This window comes from Ranitomeya variabilis, chromosome 1 (genome assembly GCF_051348905.1).
Source record: "Ranitomeya variabilis isolate aRanVar5 chromosome 1, aRanVar5.hap1, whole genome shotgun sequence".
In the NCBI taxonomy this organism is placed as follows: domain Eukaryota; kingdom Metazoa; phylum Chordata; class Amphibia; order Anura; family Dendrobatidae; genus Ranitomeya; species Ranitomeya variabilis.
The window spans coordinates 353,214,003-353,235,067 of record NC_135232.1 but is presented as its reverse complement, the minus strand read 5'-3'; the positions used below and the strand labels follow the sequence as shown (position 1 = coordinate 353,235,067).

Genomic DNA, 21,065 nt, shown 5'->3' with positions numbered 1-21,065 from the left:
TTTATGTGCAATGGCTTTCCTGTTCCTCAACGGTTTTCCTCTTGCAGCCTGCAAATATAGACTTGGGTTTATTAGGTATTTATTGCTTTAAGGTTATTGTGCTTATTTTTATTCTGTGTACCCCTTTTATTCGGTCTCCCATGACAGCACCACGAGAGAGGGGATCCGCCCTTCAGGGACAGGAAACCTACAGGCACCTCCCCCATGCATCAGTTGGTTTCCTGTCCCTGACGGTGACCCTGTTCCTACAAATACCTGAGGAGTCGTCGGATCCCAGGCCCGGCCGGTCGGTTCAGGTAGCTGGGGGTCCCCTGCCTCGGCTGGTGCGCGGTTCCTGGAAGCGAATAAATAATAATAAAATACTCTATAAACTCTTTTGGAGATCCCATCTTTATGTGTTAGCGGTACGACAATGTTCTGGTGAAGTTCAGTTCATCGAGGCGACAGAAGCTGGATGCTGAAGTTGTTGGCATGAACTCCCTGAACTTTTTTCCTTGGAACAGTGCACATGGGAAAGTCCTCTAAGTGAATGTAGAACATCTGGTGACTAAATGATGTTAACCCTTTGTGACTGGGTATTGCTGTATGCCCATATCTTAGAGTGCATAGGACGCCTTAAAACATTACATAAATGTATCACTTCAAAGTCCTGGCATATGCTCACATATGGTTAACATGAACCCGTGACAGGACTCCATGGCGCTTTGTTTTATGCAGGACAAATTGTATTATTTTGTAGCTTTTTATTTTCAGATTCAGCATAAAATATTGTGAAATTTTACTTTTTGTTACACAAATATCGAAAAGGAATTTTACTTTGTTTTTTTTTCATACTTTTTTAATTTGATTTTTTCTGAACAAATAACCTGATGAATGCGACTGTGCAAGTTATTACATTTGCGTAATAATAATAAAATTAAATGTGATTTATGTGGTGGATACTGATTTTTGTTTGCATTGTTTTGCAAAGGGGACTTTTTGTTTCCTTTATTTTACACATGATTTTTAAAAGTGGCTTTTGTTACGTAATTTGTTGTCCAGGAGCTCATCAAACATTGCTGGACCCCTGGTGAATGTTTTTTTTTTTTTTTTTACTTTGATTTTATTTTTTTGCTCTTTAACCTTTTGACAACCGTCAATACGTGAGAAAATAGCAGGCGTTAAATTACCTCATTCCCTCATCAATGATCTCCCCGGCCCCCCCTCCACGGGTGCAATTTCCGCTGGTGTCAGCGGTACACAACAACTAGGCTCTGGTTCAAATACTGGCCAATAGGGTACGAATAACCCCTTAAATACCGCTGTCAATTGCGACAATGGTATCTTAAGTGGTTAAAAGACCCCCTATGGCAGAATAGACTACCCACGATTGTTAGCGCAGGTGCCAGTCGTTGCCATGGTATCATGGGGTCATCTGGTGATCAGGGTATGGTGACCTGTGAGATCCCGCTATAAGCACTCCCAGGCTCTGTCAGTAAGTCACTGCAGTACGTGAGTAAGGCCAGTATGAGACCAGTGATGAGACCAGTGATGAAGGGTGGGGGCGGCTGCCGTCGTTACTGCAGGAAGCTGGCGGCGCCAGAAGTGGGGCGATGCTGTTGACCCTGGATGGGAGGAGGGTGCATGCGTAGGTTGAGATCTTGGGAGCCGACGGGACTCCGCTGGCATATTGTGATACCCTGGGGCCTGCCACAGTGTCGCACCACTGAGCGCCCCACTTCTGCCGCTGCCAGCTTTTTGGAGCAGCAGCCCCCCTCCACGGCAGCTGCCCCCTACCCCTTATTAAACTACCTTTAAAAACTGACTATAAGACGAACCACCATTTTATTATTTTAAAAAAAAATCATTTTCCCTGTTTTCCTCCTGAAAATTTGGGTTGCGTCGGTTCGGTGCGTCTTATCTGCAAAATACTGTAGATTTTTGTGAGATTTACATGGAAACCCCCTAGTAAGTGTTCAGCGTAGAACACAAGAATGTGACCCCAGCCTGAAAGCGATCAAAAAATGTTATGTACCCCAAAATCTTACCAAGAAAAATAAAACTTTCTCTCACACATCTAGCCCCCACTCAGGTCTGTCATCTGTTACTGGAAATATAGGAGGTTCCTGCGTTACTGGTAGAACAAAGGCTCTGGAAAAGCGACACGGCTCCCGGCCCCTCAAATAAAATCCAGTGAAATCTGTTCCCCCAAATTCTCCCTCTTTTCTGAGCCCCACAGTGCCTTAACCTCAGTAAGGGTATGTTTCCACGTTCAGGAAACGCTGCGTGTTTGACGCTGCGTAGAGCCGCAGCGTCGAACACGCAGCGTCCAGATGTTACAGCATAGTGGAGGGGATTTCATGAAATCCCGTCTCCACTGTGCATTAAAAGACGCATGCGGCAGACCCGCGGAAACTGACATGCGACGCGTCTTTTCATAACGCAGCATGTCCTTACAATGCTCAAACTGCATGAAAAACGCAGGTGACCTCAGGTGCAGATTTGGTGCAGATATTACCTGCGTAAAATCCTGACCAAATCCTGGTGCAATCCTGACCGTGGACACATACCCTTAGTTTGACATTATTGTAGCGGGGAGAGCCCAATTAACAATTTATGTAGTGCATGTCTCCAGAAGCTCAAGCTGGGCACGATGTATGGGGGCTTTAAAATGTAGGGGGGCACAATGTGTGGGCACTAGACTGGCATATTTGCAAGTCTTCAGAATAAAGCATGACGTGGATGTTACAAAATAGTCACTGCAGCCGTAGATGAATTCATTGAGAGGTGCAATTTCTACAATGGGGTCAGTTTTGGGGTTTTTCTGCTGTTCTGGCACCTTCGGTGCTCCGGAAATGTCGGCCACAGACAATTCTAGCAAAATCTGTGCTCCAGAAGCCAAATGGCGCTCCTGCCTTCTCAGCCCCGACGTGTGGCCTAACAGTGGTTTCTGACAACATATTTGGCATCACTGTGTTGGAGAGAAATTGCGCAATAAATTGTGGGGTCCAGTTCCACCTATTAACCCTTGTGTAAATGACAGATTTTCAACAAATATAAAAAAAATTGCATTTTTACCACTATAATGCTATATTTCCACTTTTTAATGTTATAAAATTCTGAGAGGCACCTGTGGGGTCAAAATACCACACCCCTAGATAAATTCCTTAAGCAGTATGGGGTCACTTGTGGGTGTTTCTGCTATTCTAGCTCCCCAGGGACTTTTCACATCTAGATGTTTATAAAGTTGTGTGAATCACCTGTAGGTTATATAGGCTCAGTACCATGGATTGGTAGGTCAGGATTGGCATCGAGAGAGTTACAGCGATACCGTTGAGGTCTGTTCTGAAGAGCTAGGACTATGCAGTAAATCCATTCCAGATGCATTACATTTCTTGGCGATACTTTATCTAGCATGCTCGTATTCATCTGTATTTAAACTCGGTTATAACGAACGGTAACTAAGCAAGGCATCTTCTCATTTGGCGAACTGTGGTCCATCTTTTGCACTTTCATATGACTTGTACTGCGTTGGGAGGTGAGATTTGCTGTATTTTTTGTCTGTAATTGTTCTTAATTTGAGAAAAAAAAAAAGCTCAGTACACCCTAGATGAATTCTTTTCTAGTTTCCAAAATGGAGACACTTGTGGGTGTTTCTGCCGTTTTGTTACCTCAGGGGCTCTGCACATGAGACATGGTGTCGTCAATCTATGGCAGCCAAATTCACCTTCCAAATACCAAATGATGGTCCTTCCCTTCCCAGCCCTGTCATGTGTCCAAACAGCTTTTTGACCACATGTGGGGATAGTGCCATGCTCAGAAGAAAGTGGGTAACAAACTGTAGGTCCACTGCAAAAGTGAAAAATTTGGAGCTAAAGCAAAAAAAAAAATGACGACCTAATGTTATGAAATTTTGTGTATTACCTGTGAGTTCAAAATGCTCACTATACCCCTGGATAAAATCCTCGATGGGTGTAGCTTCCATAACGGAGTCATTTGTAGCGGTTTTCTGCTGTTTGGGTGCCTTTAGGTGCTGAAATTTTTGCTCCTTCGCTTGCGAGCCCTGCCTTATGTGGAAACGTGTTTTTGACCACATGTGGGGTATCGGCGCACTCAGAAGAAACTAGCTGGCAAATAGTGGGGTCCGTTTTCTTGTCCTATTCCTTGCAAAAGTGAAACAGTTGGAGATAGTGCAACATTTTAGAGTAAAAAGTACGATTTGTTTTCCCATTCCACTTTGTACTAATTCCTATGAAGGGTTAAGAAATTTCTTAACAGCAGTTTTTAAGTATTTGAGGGGTGCGATTTTTAAAATGGCATCACAATCTTGGGATTTCCAATGTATAGGCCCCTCAGAGTCCATTTCAATCTGAATAGGTCCCTAAGGGTATGTGTCCATGGTCAGGATGGCCGGCGGTATCGCCGCAGCGGCGAAGCCGCTCGGGGCTAAGCCCCGCCCCCTTTCTGGGACGCGATGATGCCGGATGTGTTAACTGTACACATCCGGGATCATCGCTCTCTCCCATAGCGCCCTGTGATATGCCTTGCGGGGATGTTGCGTCTCTGCAAGGTGTACGGACATGCTGCGATCTGAAAAGACGCGCAGCATGTCCGGAGTCGCAGGGAAGACGGATGCGGGTTTCCACGCATAGTGGAGACAGGATTTCCTACAATCCCCTCCACTATGCTGGAACATCTGGACGCTGCGTGTTTGACGCTGCGTGTTTGACGCTGCAGCTCTGCGCAGCGTCAAACACGCAGCGTTTACTGACCGTGGAAACTCACCCTAAGGGTCTGTGCACACGCTGTGGATACGCAGCAGTTTTCCATCCGGTCTACAGTACCATGTAAACCTATGGAAAATCAAATCCACAGTGCACATGCTGCGGAAAATACCACGCGGAAACGCTGCATTGCATTTTCCGCAGCATGTCAATTCTTTGTGCGGATTCCACAGCGTTTTACACCTGCTCCTCAATAGGAATCCTGCGTTAAAACGAAGGTGAAATCCGCACAAAATCCGCGGGTAATCCGCAGGTATAGCGCAGTGCATTTTACCTGAGGATTTTTCAAAAACTGAGCGGAAAAATCCGCACACGAATCTGCAACGTGTGCACATAGCCTTAAGAAACAAGTTTTGTAAATTTCTTGAGAAAAAAAAATTATAAATTAAAATTGCTATTAAACTTTTAACCCTTCTATCATCCTTACAAAATAAAATTACATTTGAAAAATGATGCAGAGGTAAAGTAGACATATGGGAAATGTTGTTAATAATTTTGTACAGTTTGACTGACTAACAGGTTTAAGGATATAAAGATTGAAAGTTGTGAATTTTTCAAAATATTCAACAAAAGTCTTCACAAACGCAAAATATATCTACTTAAATTTACAACTAACTTAAAGTACATTGTGTCACGAAAAAACGACAACTATGCAGCTGAAGAAATAGGAGATAGATGCGGTAGCATGTTCTCCAAGATCCTTCGCTTGTCTGACAGCTCAGCCTCTGACCTTATGCCAGGTTGCAGGAGCTCTAAATTTTCAATAGCGTTGGGTTAAAGCCGGCCAGGATCAAGTTCTGTAGATTTATGGCGCTTGGCTGTTATGAGGTTAAGATTCTCCTGACCACAGATCTGATGACTCAAGCAGCATTGCAGGTCCCTGTGGGACCTTACTCGGATACACTGCCATGATTAAATCCTATTCTGCACATTTGATGCACAAGTCCGGTGGGCAGTCCTGTCCTATGGTTGGTCCTGGTATACATGCAGGGAAGACTGTCAATCACTGAGTAGAATCGCCCAGAAGGGATTTAATAAATGAGACACTCCATTAACCTACCCAGGTCTTCCTGTTGGAAAACATTCTACCACACACAGACTAGCCTGTTCCCCGTTCTTTCGACAGGCTTGCTTTAGACGAGATATTTAATTTCCATCACCGTTTTGAGGTACCCCTATCACCGGTGTTCAAGTCCAGCCTATTGATGCCTGATAGGATGGTTATCAACCCTCCAGTGCTGTGTGGTATAGAGTCTCACATTCTGTGGTGGAAATCAAAGGACTTTTATGTATGAAGGGGCAAGATTGAAATAAAGTCAACCAGTCAGGCGGACAGATGAGAGGAGAGTGTTATCGTACTCCATAGGATGCCGTGGGTGCTTTCTTGTGCTTGGTAGGAGTTGCTGAAGTCAGACCTCCCCCAGACCTCCCCCAGACCTCCCCCAGACCTCCACCAGACCTCCACCAGACCTCCCCCAGTCACATATTGATGAACTATCCTAGGGATTTGTGGTCAGTGTTTAACAGTACTTTGTCCCTAGATCAATGTAATCTGTACCAATTTTGTACCTTCATGTCCGTAAAAGTCAAAACGCTTTTATGTAGGTCAGTATGGTATCCGTAAGAACTACGGTTCAGTGCGTAAAAGATGAGCCCTCTCACAGCCACATTGACAGAAAATAAACGGTGCGTTATGGGTCTCTGAAAAATGGCGACACGCCGTCATATTGTCAGGTCATTTTACCACACACTGAATGCTGTTTAAAGAAAAAAACCACAATGCAATTCCGTTATTTTTCTTATGTTTTTATCGTTTTACCCCACTTGGCAATTTTTTCGTTCATTTTCAGGATCTGATACGATAAAATGAATAATGAAAATTCGCAGTTAAATGAATAAAATACAGGTTATTGTGAATCTTTCCCCACAAATCTATATATGAATCTGCTTTGCGCCTCATGCTCCAGAATGTCCTCGCTACCTCACAGTCAGGGCTGTGTGTATGGCTAAACAAGTTCCCTTTAAGGTTTGGGGGCTCTGAGGCTGGACACCTAGTTTTGTTAAATGTGTACACCGACACAGCACAATATAGTAGAGATACATTCAGTTCAATCAAAGACAAGGAAAAATACATGTGTAGGACTAGAGTAGAGCGTTTCACTGTGCGACACTAGTCGTAGTTTTAATAAGGCTGTTTGTGTATTTGTCTTTTAATATTGTGACAGCTTGGTAGTGGGCGCTCCTGTGGGTGCCAGCTGGCTTCCACAAATATGATCCGTTGTTATATTTATGCCCTTTAAGTTATGGATTGGAAGCAAATTTCGAGTCGGATTGCCGCAACGTTGTATTAGTTGGCATGACAAATTTTGCTGATAAATAAGGTTTGCAAAGAATTTGTCATCTTTCCCCTCAAACCTCTGAAGGATGAGATGTCTTATTTCTACCATGGGTATTAAAAGCTGATACTGTATGTAATTAGTGACACCAGCCCCTTTTTTTTTTTTTTTTGATGGGGGTGTATGCCATCCGGGCCCGGAATTTGTCTTTAGCGATTGCGACGCTTCCTGCCGGTTAAGGCTACTTTCACACTAGCGTTAACTGCATTACGTCGCAAATGCGTCGTTTTGCCGAAAAAACGCATCCTGCAAAAGTGCTTGCAGGATGCGTTTTTTCTGCATTGACTAACATTAGCGACGCATTTGCGACGCAATGACACACGTCGCAACTGTCCTGCGACGGTTGCGCCGTGCTGTGGCAGACCGTCGGGAGCAAAAAACGTTACATGTAACGGAACTCCGCCCCCACCTCCCCGCACTTCCCCGCACCTCACAATGGCGCAGCGGATGCGCTGGAAAAATGCATCCGCTGCCCCCGTTGTGCGGCGGGGACAACGCTAGCGTCGGGGACCTCGGCCCGACGCACAGCGACGGGCCGAGCCCGACGCTAGTGTGAAAGAAGCCTAAGCAGGTGACATGTAATGGAGAATTAATGGTATCACTGATTTATCTTGTGCTGTAGCCCTGTAAATTAGCAGCCCAGCCATGTCTCCATTATCCCACTATATCCGAATTGTCTTCCAACAGTATGAATTCTAATTCCTCAGTCTTGTTGGTGACACAGAACTTTTCCCATCGGGGCTTATAATCTACCATTGGAGGGGGATTGAGACAAAAGAAGGTTTGGGATGTGGGATCAGTCTACACAGGGTTGGTTTGTAGTCTATAACCATGGAGGGACACAGGTCTGCTGAGAAGAGAAGCTTTGGTTACAAATTATGATTATTTTAGAAAATGGAATAATTACAATAAGACATTGACTGATACCAGGTATTTGCTACCCTCATCCGAGAGCAGCGTGATGTAGAGACTGAGACCCCGATTCCTGTGATGTATCACTTACTGGGCTGCTTACTGCAGTTTTGATAGCCCCGCCCACACCGCTGATAGCTCTCCATTTACACTGTGCACAGAAAAAGCTGCCAATCAGTGGTGAGGGCATGGTTAGACAAGCTCATGAATATGGAGGACTACATGGCCGGAGGTTTACTAGTCCTCTAGTGATAATTTAGTGATTTTTATCAATATACAGCAAGTAGTCCAGTCTGGTAGACCTCGCGGGACATTTTCCCTTATAGTGTTGCAGTATTTCACTTCCTTGGTCACACCTTGGGGAACTGTATCCTCTCTATGTATGGTAATAAAGAGAGGTTACTATTGTTTTCCGCTTATTACTGACTACTATAAGTGTCGGCAACCCTTTTATACAAGCGGTGATGCAGGAGCAGCTAGGTAATGCCAGTAATAAGAGGATATACCGGTCACAACATTGTATGCCAGGACGTTAAGGAATTGGTATCTAGTGGTCCCATGGAGCTCAAGTAGAAGTGATAGTAACAAGTGATGAGCGACCGTAACGGTATAAGGTGTTATCCGAGCATTCTCATGTGCTAACAGAGTGTCTTCAGGGTGCTCGAAAAATATGTTGGTTGAGAGTCGCTTGCGGAGCATAGAAGATGGGTAGGCCGATAAACAGAAATGAAGGAGGAGATGTATTGAGGTGCCGCACTGTGGAGAGCTTTGTGGGTGAAAGCAAGCAGTGTAAATGTAGGGGCAACCAGTGCAATGACTGGTACACAGGTATCCAAGTACCAATTAGCCAGATGGATGACCCTGGCTGCTGCGTTAAGGATGAACTTGAGAGTGAGGGAGAGGCCAATCAATAGATAATTACAGTAGTCCAGGCGGGAGTGGATCAGGGCGACAGTGAGGGTTTTTGTTGTTTCTATGGTGAGAAAGGGGCAGATTCTAGAGATGTTCTTTAAGTGCAAGCCACGAGAGGGCTAGAAATTATATATGGGAAGTGAAGAAAGATTGGTGTCAAGCATATAACAACCAGACAACGCGCCTTCTGCCGGGGCGTTATTGTGGTGCCACCCACGGAGAGGGAGATGTCAGATTTAGGGAGGTCAGTAGATGGTTCATGGACGTCATCCTAAAATACAAGCCAAAAGCAGAATCCAGGGCACCCAGGGATTTCTCCAACCCTGACACTTGCAGTCTACCGTATTTGTCCAGCTAGCTCACCATTTCTTACTATAATTTCCGGGTTACTAGGCAGTAGAAAGTAATGCTCAGACTATTTCCACTGCTTTTTTTTATACCTGTAGTTGTAGTTCTGAGAACATTAATTTGTGGTTTTCTTCTATTCTTCAGGGCTTCCTGTCGTTTATGTGTGCTCCTCTCATAGGTGCTTTATCAGATGTTTACGGGAGAAAGTCTTTCCTGCTTATAACGGTGTTCTTTACCTGTGCCCCTATTCCACTGATGAGGATAAGCCCCTGGTAAGTGAGCGTGGCACATGTCATCAGATGGCAGATGCCACCATACAGTGGGGTCACATAGAATGGGGGGCATGTGCAGGTGTATATGACATCTATCCCTTTTCTCCCTGCAGGTGGTATTTTGCAATGATTTCAGTGTCTGGAGCATTTTCTGTTACTTTCTCTGTGATTTTTGCCTATGTTGCGGACATTACACAGGAACATGAAAGAAGTACAGCGTATGGCTTGGTGAGTGGACTTTCTATTGCTAGCCTGTGTCTTCTAAGAAAATCTGTTACTTGGTTTCTTGGAGTGTGATTATTATGTAACTCTGGGAAAGTAGAAGGCCTACAGATTAGTTTCAACACTTTGTTTAGGATGTCATCAGGGTTATTTTTGTTTTTAGGGGGATAAGCTGCTGCCAAAAGTGTCTGGCAGTGGCTTTCCCTGTTTTTGAAAACATGAACGCTCAGCCTAGAGCCCATGTGTATGTGGGAGTCGGGTGACTTTGATCTGATGAACTGTTCGGCAGACTGCTACCTACTAGATGACCTGTTTCAATTTATTATTTTTATCGTTGGCAAAAAGAAAACAAAAACATGATAACTTTGTTTTGTGCGTCTTCTTTTCTAGGCACTGTCTTCACCACTGCAACCACCACATGGGGACTGAGCTGGTGCTTGGGAAATAACTATTATAACATTAATACGGCATTATTTTTTTTTCTGAATAAACTTTAAAACTCCTCCAGCAGAATCCTCCGAAAGAAACATTGTTGAGTCTTCTACTTTTCAATTAGCTGGAACTGGATATAGCCACAGTAATCGGAGGTTTCCACAGCTCGGGATGTCGGGCTTAGCATTTCTTACTTGGCTCATGTTTCTGTGTTCGCTGTACTGTCTGCTGTGTAGGAAGAACAAGAATTCTTTATTTCACAGTAATAAGCAGACTGGTCAGAAAATGAGTGGTTAACTAGGAGGGAGTCGGTCAGCAGGTTTTTGCTATGTAATCTGAGAAAAGTATAATGTAAGGGCAGGGAGCCTGATTCCAGCGATGTATCACTGGACGGCTTGGTGTCGTTTTCATAGAATCCCTGTTTTGTCTGATGTAGACGTAGCGCCACACGGGGTATAGGGCTACGTGATTTCAGATCATATTATATAAATTGCACCTTTCTAGAGTTCTGGATTGGTGCAGTAATGGGTCTTGGAAAGTATGGGTTGGGATTGAACCAAATGTTACAAGCACTAATAACTGGCCTGATTTATCTACGGTTTTTACACTCCAAGCTCATCCTTTGTTTGGGACCACCTGTGTGTTGCAACAATCCTTCGGTTCGATCGTCCATTTTGCCATTATATTCATCCATGTACCCTATCTTGGGTAATCCACTTTATTTCCCCTGCAGTAGAGGATTTCATTTTCAATTCCTGGTTTAAAAAGGGCAATTTTAGTGTTACATTTCAGACAAGGAAACCTATGGCCATCAAAAGAACATCTTCAGAGTCTCTTAACTAGTCCGCCCTTTGGACACTGGAGAATTGGGCAGCTTATGTCTGAGGTTATAGAACAGCAGTCTGTGCGATGTAAACCGAAACGTGTCATGGCTTATGGCATATTCATAGTATGTAAGGGAGCCAGGGGATTGCCGTGGGCAGCCTAATTATTGTATCATGGCAAAGTGGTGTTTTTAAATGTAAATGTGCCATAATACCTCCAATAAATGCAGTATTTTTGGGACTTGGAGTGTGCTCATACTTAATCTAATGTGGCTCTGCGTTCTTTTTTTAATGGATACTCCTCTGACACTTGGTGCCTTTAATATTTGTGGTCCTTTACATTTATCCCCATTTCTTGCGTTCACAGGTGTCTGCTACATTTGCAGCGAGTCTGGTTACAAGTCCCGCGATTGGTGCTTACATCTCCACATTTTATGGCGATAACTTGGTCGTTCTTCTGGCCACTGTGGTGGCATTGCTGGATATCTGCTTCATCTTACTGGTGGTGCCCGAATCTCTGCGAGACAAAATGAGACCCAACTTCTGGGGAGCACAGATCTCCTGGGAACAAGCCGACCCATTTTCTGTAAGACTCTCCTGTCTTTCTTACTACTTCGTGCTATGCAGTAGTTCTGGTTCTGGTTCCCTACTTGTTCCATGTAGTCGGGTGGGTGATAAAATGCATTACGGTGTAACTTTTTGTAACTTTTGCAAAACTTATTTTCTTTTTTTTTATTGACCAAAACCTGACACAAGGTCAATGATAATCGTCCTCTAAAATGTTGAATTACAGCCAAAGCAGAGTAGTATGTAGCCTAGATCTCACTAGGGAGTACAGTCTGCATGGAGTAAAATGTGTGCGCGAATTGTGTACCTACTGGCAGCGGAAAAACCCAGGTGTCGTACCAGTGGCCGCATAGTGAGGATTCTGCAGCACGTAGAATTACTGCAGACTTTGCTAATTGAGCTGTAACGTAAAACCTGATGTGTGTTGTGTTTTGGTTTTTTTTTATGTATTTTCTAAAAGCTTTTTCTCCTTTTTCTTTCAGTCACTTAAAAAGATTGGGAAAGACACCACGGTCCTGCTAATCTGTATCACAGTTTTCTTTTCCTATTTGCCAGAAGCTGGACAATATTCTAGTTTTTTCCTTTATCTTAAGCAGGTAGGTTTTTTCTTTAACTGCTTTCATAATCCCTCATCCTAAAAACTTGGGAGCATGGGGAAAAAAATGTGCATTTCCCTTATATAGTCTTGAAGTCGACCTATTTTTAATGTCACCATTCGTATATAATATGGTATGTGGCGGTAATGCTCGTTGTGTCTTGTTGCAGATCATAGGCTTTAATCAGGGTAGCATTGCAGCGTTCATAGCAGTGGTGGGGATTTTGTCCATCGTGGCTCAGGTATGTACTTACCTTTCTTGCGTTTTTATATTGAGGTCTTTATCTTGGTCTATTCTATATCATCCATTATCTGCAACCACCGCGAGGTCACTGTGCCTTCACCTTGGCTTCCTCCAACCTCACAGTTGAGGTCACTTACCCGCTCATCCTTGATGCATCTTATACAGAAATCTTAACGTCTTGCATACTTAGGTATTTTCTTTTATAGGTTGGAGGTCACGTGTATATTATAAAGCTAAGGATGACTAGTTCAGCCATGCTGATAGGTGTTGCCAGAGTTGAGGAACATTTTTCCCCTGTGTTTGGAAGTTACATACAATGCAGCTGGTGTATGTCCTTTTCACTCCTTGTCCTACCAAACAATTCTTCTATATAGGCCATCTGAACTCTTTTATTAAAGCCGGTTCTTGTGATATGCTATATGCCTGTTTTCTTTTGTATCTTTTCAGACTGTGTTTCTCAGTATATTGATGCGCTCCATTGGAAACAAAAATACTGTTCTGCTTGGTCTTGGTTTCCAAATGTTCCAGCTGGCCTGGTATGGATTTGGTTCCCAACCATGGTAAGTATAGTTACTACTGATGAGCGAACGTGCTCTGATGAGGTGTTATCCGACCATGCTCAGGTGCTAACCGAGTGTCTTCAGCGTGCTCGAGAAATGTTCCAGTCCCCACGGGTGCATGTCTCAGGGCTGTTCGACAGCAGCAACACATGAGGGATTGTCTAACAAACAGGCAATCCCCGTAAGTGTTGCGGATGTCAAGCATCTGCGAGACATAAAGGAGCAGGGACTTGGACATATTTTTCGAGCATGTTGAAGACACTCAGTTAGCACCCGAGCACGCTCCAATAACACCAGATTGGGAGGACAATAAACAGAAATTACCAATAGCAGACACCCTGCACTACTCTCATTCTACCTGACCGCAGAGGTTGTCACCCTAACCCAGCAATACAAGTGGAGCCACCACTCAACGTGCTTTGTTCCTGTTAAGCCCTGTCCTAAAACTCCCCATTAATCTCAGTATAGATGGTTAACAAGGCCAAAAAATAGTGTGTATATCCATTCATATGTGCACACCATCAGCTAGGACATTTATCTTAATGCTTTATTTCCAAGTTCTCCTGAGGAACCATCATCTGGAGGGAAAATGCATCTCGATTTAGCATGTGGACTGATAAGTTACAAGGCATGTTCCATATACTTACTTGAAGGAGTGATTCTTTCTCTCTTACAGCATATGGACTGCCTTATTAATAGATACATCTACATCCTATATTAGCCAATGATTGTATTGTTGCTGCTCAGCCATGTTATGGCTACCAACTGTGAGGTTTGTTTCTTGTTATACTGCCATTCTACACAAATAACACCTTTACAAGTGGGTCATCATCCTTTGCCTGGGATATTGAGCAGTCCCTGTCATTGTATGTTAACCCATGGGCCCAACAGCTTATGGTTTTCCAGAGATATGTAGGACTACGTAGGGCATATCAGGGACAGTCGACATTGGAGTGGGAGTGCCACGTGTGTACAGTTTTAGGGTGCCTTCTCCCACGATCAGCTAGCATTATTATAGGATGATAAAGTAATTACCATACTTATTAAGGTGTTTGTTTGTTTTTAAACTGGTTTATGTATTTCTTTGGCCCTGTTACCCTTCTATTCTAATATTGGTGGTGCTTTAGGGCAGGGTTTGACAGGGACAGACCACACTGAGCGGGGGCGCCACTTGTATTGCTGGGTTAACCCTCTTTTGACCTCGGACGGGATAGTACATCCGAGGTCAGAACCCCCGCTTAGATGCGGGCCCCAGCGGTGAGCCCGCATCAAAGCCGGGACATGTCAGCTGTTTTGTACAGCTGACATGTGCCCACAATAGCGGCTGGTGGAATCGTGATCCTCTCTCTGCTATTAACTAGCTAAATGCCGCTGTCAAACGCTGACAGCGGCATTTAACAAGCGCTTCCGGTTATCGGGTCGGAAATGAGCGCATCGCTGACCCCCGTCATGTGATCGGGGGTCAAAGATGCGTCGGCATGACAACCAGAGGTCTGTTGAAGACCTCTATGGTTGTTGATGCCGGATTGCTGTGAGCGCCACCCTGTGGTCGGCGCTCATAGCAATGCAGTAATTCAGCTACATAGGAGCGATCTATGCATCGCTCCTATGTAGCAGAGGCGATTGAGTTGTGCCAGCTTCTAGCCTCCCATGGAGGCTATTGAAGCATGGCAAAGGTAAAAAAAGAAATGTTTTAAAAAATCTGAAAAAAATAAAAGTTTAAATCACCCCCCTTTCGCCGCATTCAAAATAAAATAAAAACAAAATCAAATATACACATATTTGGTATCACCGCGTTCAGAATCGACCGAGCTATCAATTAAAAAAAGGATTAACCTGATGGCTAAACGGCAGAGCGAGAAAAAAATTAGAAATGCCAAAATTAAATTTTTTTGGTCGCAAAAAATGCAATAACGGGCAATCAGCAGAATGTATCTGCACCAAAATGGTATAATTTAAAAACGTCAGCTCGGCACGCAAAAAATAAGCCCTCACCCAGTCCCAGATCATGAAAAATGGAGACGCTACGGGTATCGGAAAATTGCACAATTTTTTTTTTTTTTTTTAAAGCAAAGTTTGGAATTTTTTTCACCACTTAGATAAAAAATAACCTAGACATGTTAGGTGTCTATTAACTCACAATGACCAGGAGAATCATAATATCAGGTCAGTTTTAGCATTTAGTGAATCTAGCAAAAAAGCCAAGCATAAAACAAGAGTGGGATTGCACTTTTTTTGCAATTTCACCGCACTTGGAATTTTGTTTTCCTGTTTTCTAGTACACGACATGCTAAAACCAATGATGTTGTTCAAAAGTACAACTTGTCCTGCAAAAAATAAGCCCTCACATGGCCATATTGACAGAAAAATAAAAAAGTTATCGTTCTGGGAAGGAGGGGAGCGAAAAACGAAAACGCAAAACCAAAAAAAGCTGGGGTCACGAAGGGGTTAAGGTGACAACCTCTGCTGTCAGGTAGACTGAGAGGTAGTGTAGGGTGTCTGCTATTGGTGATTTCTGTTTATTGTCCTTCCAATCTGCACATTGACTACCCTAGAGCAAAGTGGTTTTTATGGTGCACACATTTGTTTTTGTTGGGTATTGCTTCTTAATCATTTTATTAAAAGTAATATTTATAAAAAGCTATTTTTGTAAGTCAATTCTCCAAGTGTGTAGTACAATGGTCCCCATCACGTAATTCAAAAGGCAGCAGTCCCAGTCTTGTGCTAGGCTGCAGCCTGAAGAAACAGCGCTTCTGAGACCTGTGTCTCAACTGACAGAGAAACTTTAGGCTGTGTGCACACGTTCCGGATTTTTTGCTGGTTTTTTTTTTGCGATAAAAACACTTAAAATACGCATACATATGCATCCCATCATTTAGAATGCATTCTGCAATTTCTGTTCATATGTTGGTTTTTTTTCTGCGAAATAAACGCAATACGGAAAAAAACACAGCATGTTCATTAATTTTGCCGATTTTTTTTTGCGGATTTCCCACTATATTATTGCATCCCAGAACCTCCGGAAAAAAAACGCAAGAAATATGCGGAAAAAAAGCTCCAAAAATCCGCATGCGGATTTCTTGCAGAAAATGTCCGGTTTTGTTCAGGAAATTTCTGCAAGAAATCCTGACGTGTGCACATAGCCTCATTGTAAGCACTCACTGGAGCTGCCAGAGAAGGGCTGTGACAGGAGAAGAGATACATCTTCTCATCTGACTGTCCATGGAGGTTTGATGCTGGAGACAGAAAATCTTTTATGCTCAGTCAGCTGCGAAGCCTTTTCTTTTCTGTCGCAGTCCTTCTCTGGCATGTCCAGCATGCGTGCTTATGATACAGCTCCTATGTCAGGACTTCCTGTGGAATTGCAGTGTTTTCTAGTAACAGCGTCCCAAGAAAAGACTAGCAGTATGAAAAAATGATCCATTTAACCCCATCCTAACATATGATGTACTATTACATCACGTGTCGGGTCCCTGACTTTGATTCAAACTCTAGTGGCATCATTCCTGTCAGATAATAGCTATGTTGCACAGCCATCATCTGCAGCGAACAGCGGGTAGTGGAGCCGAGCGTCGCCTGCTGCTGTTTACCACTGTGCCCATAAAATCCCACATCAAAATGCAAAATTAAGTAACCTGATCAAAACTCCAAAATGATGTTTTTCAGGTCGCAGCAACTTTTCTCAAAAAATGTAATAAGAAGTGATCAAAATGTCGTATCTATACCAAAAAGGTATCATTAAAAATGTTAGTACGCCCCACACAAAACAATAAGCAACTGAATAATGAAAACGTTAAGGGTATCGGAAAATGGCTTCACAATTGAAACATAAAACCCCCGTCCCCTTCAGACTTGCATTTTTTTCCTGCAATTTCACTGCTCTTGGATTTTTTTTCTTTTTTTCTAGTATGTTAAATGAATGGTGTCATTCAAAACTACAACTCGTCCTGCAAAAAACAAGCCCTCATCTGGCTATGCCCACAAGTAAAGAGAGTTCTGGCTTTTGGAACTCAGGCGCCAAAACGGAAAATTTCACAGTTGGGAAGGGGTTAAAGCTGATTTTTTGCTGTTTCATAGTTTACTGCCAATAGTAAAGACTGCGTTATCTGGAAGGGTCTGTGTGCACAAGTTGTGTTTTTTTGTTTTTTTTTCTCCACAGATTTGTCACAAATCCTGAAGGATTTCCTAGATGCTAGAGTTCAAGTCCTCTTCCGCTCTGAAGAGAGAATTTGCATGTTTAATTTCCCTGAGGCGCATGCAAGGCGTTTGTCTGCTCGTACTGGCCTGTCAGACCTGGCATGTCACTCTCCACAAGGAGAAAACGTATCCCTTACAGTCTAAGGCTTAGATCCTAGTCCCAGCACAGTGAGTGAGATTCCTGAAGTCTCATGGACATGTTGCTTATGTTTTCCTTGCAGATTTAAATCTGCACTTTGCTGGTACTAGGAAATCTTTTTTTGTGACAAAACTGTGTGGAATAAGCGCAACAAACGCAATGTGTGCACAGGCCCTTAATGATATCAGTGCCTGAGAACTAAGAATTGACGCAGCACAAGAGTATTGTATGGCATTAGCGGTTTGCTCCTTTCCTTTTATCTTATTCTTTTCTTTTCTCCTAGGATGATGTGGGCAGCCGGTGCTGTAGCTGCAATGTCTAGTATCACATTCCCTGCAGTCAGTGCCCTGATTTCCCGTAATGCTGAATCGGATCAACAAGGTAGATTTTGTTACCAAGAGTTGCAGACAGTTCAATTGTCTTCAGCTGCACAAAAGAAACGTACCGCACCATTTCACTCCTCCATCTATGCAGGCTTCTATGTGCGCTGTGCTAGTAAATTTCTCCAGATCACTTTCCTAGAAAGATCTGAGCATTGATAGTGTGTGTGCGTTGCTATTGTATCCACCCTTCACATCTGGTGTGTCAACTAAACCACACCAGGGCTCGCTCACACTGGCGTAGATTCTCAGGTCTCGCGCTCGGTCTCGCGCTCGGTCTCGCGCTCGGTCTCGCGCTCGGTCTCGCGCTCGGTCTCGCGCTCGGTCTCGCGCTCGGTCTCGCGCTCGGTCTCGGCGCTCGGTCTCGGCGCTCGGTCTCGGCGCTCGGTCTCGGCGCTCGGTCTCGGCGCTCGGTCTCGGCGCTCGGTCTCGGCGCTCGGTCTCGCGCTCGGTCTCGCGCTCGGTCTCGCGCTCGGTCTCGCGCTCGGTCTCGCGCTCGGTCTCGCGCTCGGTCTCGCGCTCGGTCTCGCGCTCGGTCTCGCGCTCGGTCTCGCGCTCGGTCTCCTCCATTGTCACCGTGCTATTTTGTTTCTGCTTATAACCACCAATTTCCTGTTATGTATTAGATATTATTTTGTTCTAAGAAAGCTTGAATGGACTAAAGCACAGAATTGCTTTTACTAAATGTATGTATGATATAACATGAAGATTTTTGTTTGTTACCAATGCAGGGGTTGCACAAGGCATGGTGACTGGTATTCGCGGGTTATGCAATGGTCTGGGTCCAGCACTTTATGGGTTCGTCTTCTTCCTCTTCCATGTGGAACTTGGAGGATTAGTGCCAGTGCCAAGCTCAGATGATAAAACTACAAGCAAAGAACCTGGGGAAGAGGTAAAGCCGTGGAGTAATGTTCTGCCGCTTACTCGTGTGTCAAATAAGTGATTGTTACATAGAATTTAGTAAAGAATTCTTCCAAGCACACTGATTAAAGCAGGTTAGGAGGTTTGGCGTAAAGTCCTGCTGTGAGCGCCAGCAATCATAGTTATCACCTATCCTGTCATCCAAACCTCTAGAAAAAGTTGTTGGAGATTTAAAAATGATAAAAGTAGGAAGCAGCAATAGGATTTTGGCCATTCTTCACATGATCACTGACCTAGGCATGTGCCGCACGCACATTTCCAGGCCAGCAATGGGTTGTACTAGTCATAAGAATGTACAACATGTAATGCGGACCACCAAAGCAGTGAGGCTTTTAAAGGGGAGTGAAGGTTGTTTTATCTTATATCATGAAGCTTGGTTTACCCTCCCCCCCACCTCCACAGTTATAATAGAGAACCGGGGGTAGCAGGGTGCAGGACCGGTATCAGGCACTTTACTTGAATGAGACTGTGCAAGAAGATAAAATAATGTTCAGTGACCTTCAGAAGACGAGACCTAATCTGGTCATAGATATGAAAGGACACTTTCCTGGTCTACCAGTCTAATGAAAGCAAAGTCATTGACACATTGTAGAGGCGGATTGAGCCTTAGGTAGGCATTAGGGTATGTGCTTTTTTTTTGTTTTGTTTTATTTGGTAGATGTTGCTAACTTTTGATTTCTTTCCCCTGCTCTTAGGGAGCCATTATTCCTGGACCACCATTTTTATTTGGAGCAATTGCTGTCCTCCTTGCTTTCCTGGTTGCCTTGTTTATCCCTGAACACAGCAGTCACACCAAAAATGTGGTTGGTGGAAAGCACAACATGGGCAGCAACAGTCAGGCGAATAATCCAGACCGTGGGGGCAGTGAGGACATAGAACCCTTGTTACAAGACACCAGCGTCTGACCACCCTTCGAAACCATCCCTAGGTGAAACCTGCAGTCAGAATAAAGGAGCAATTCTGCTGAAGACAGAGGTCATTACACAACGACAACCACGAAATATGGCATTGGATCACCATGCAGATGTTATATTAACGACTTTTTATTTGATTAGTATTTTTTTTTTTGTCTAAAATATCAGTTGTTACCTATTCACTGCATGGGAGGTTGCATGTGTAGCGGATATCTCCAGCAGTAAAGCAGCTAAAGGTTTGAGATTGTGTTTTCAGTTTATGCTACCTCGAACCTTGTCATTGCATTTTATATTGACTGTTGACGAAAAAAAGAATCCCTAGATATTGCAGTGACAGTGACTCCGAATGGTACCATATGCAAAGAGAGACCGTGTTGTTACTCACCCTACAGTGCCTGCTATTACATTTCTGTGTTGTGTTTTCTTTTTTTTTCTGTTTTCTTTTTTTTTGTGTAGGGGAAGGTGGGGAGAAGACTTGGTTTTTGCCTTTCTTGCTGCGTTTTCTAGTAACCTCGTCTTCTGGAGTAACTCTGAAGTTAACTAGAACCTGTTTACAGAGATGTACTAAGATGAACAGAATGCTGCAGGAATCCCCAAACCACCACTCTCTAATCAGTCATGCACCCCAAATATTTAGGCCCACGCTGCTAGGGCGGTGCGGTAGTAGAGCAGTAGGCGTTGCTAGCAGTGCTGTGTCCTAAGTAACCTCGATGGATGGGAACGAGCTGCCTCATTGTCACATAAGGCGAGTATTTGCACAGAGAATTGTTATATAAAATTGTATGTATATATAAAAATAAAAGAATGGAAAGAAGAGTGAAGTTATGAGTAGTTAGCGAATATTTATATGGCAGTTTTCTTCTATGTTACATACAAACATGAGTTACTTTCCTCCTGACACCTGTTCAAGCTAGTCACATTCTAGGGCGTATTATATATATATATTGTGTGTGTGTGTAATATATATATATATATATATATATATATATATATATATATATATATATATATATATATATATATATATATATATATATATATATATATATATATATATATATATATATACACATTTATAATTTTTTTTCCTTATTTGATGATGCACCGATCATGGAAAATAAAATATTTGTAATGCTCAAATGCTTTTAGTGTGCATTGAATAAAAGGGTTGTGTGGTCATGTTAAAGTAATTGTCCAGCTTGGAAAATGAAATGCTTAAAAGATAAAACATATTAATATAGTTGGATTAAAAAAAAAAAAATAATGGTGCCCCAATCTGAAGACATCAGAGCCGGTCCTGCTTCACTGCCATCCTTGTTTTCACGTATAGAGATTTTCCAGTGTTCGCTCGTCACCACTGATGTGCATGAAGGAGACTGCCTTATTTCTATAGCTAGACCTGCCCCTTCTGTCTATGAAACAGCTGGGACAGCGAATGGGGCTGGCTTAGCTACTGAAATGAATCCG

The 21,065-nt window shown here is 43.4% G+C and overlaps 1 protein-coding gene across 1 annotated transcript in view; it reads left to right on the top strand.

Annotated features, from left to right (window-relative positions):
- The window catches only part of LOC143793690 (hippocampus abundant transcript 1 protein-like), a gene marked incomplete at its 5' end in the record, with an annotated part of 44,406 nt that extends 23,989 nt beyond the window's left edge, over window positions 1–20,417 (top strand). Inside the window, 9 exons of the mRNA XM_077280727.1 lie at window positions 9,476–9,603; window positions 9,717–9,831; window positions 11,449–11,667; window positions 12,131–12,244; window positions 12,414–12,485; window positions 12,935–13,047; window positions 17,667–17,764; window positions 18,495–18,655; window positions 19,380–20,417. Of these exons, the coding sequence (XP_077136842.1) occupies window positions 9,476–9,603; window positions 9,717–9,831; window positions 11,449–11,667; window positions 12,131–12,244; window positions 12,414–12,485; window positions 12,935–13,047; window positions 17,667–17,764; window positions 18,495–18,655; window positions 19,380–19,589 (1,230 nt within the window). The remainder of the gene's footprint in view (window positions 1–9,475; window positions 9,604–9,716; window positions 9,832–11,448; window positions 11,668–12,130; window positions 12,245–12,413; window positions 12,486–12,934; window positions 13,048–17,666; window positions 17,765–18,494; window positions 18,656–19,379) is intronic.
- Between the last annotated feature and the right edge of the window lie 648 nt (window positions 20,418–21,065).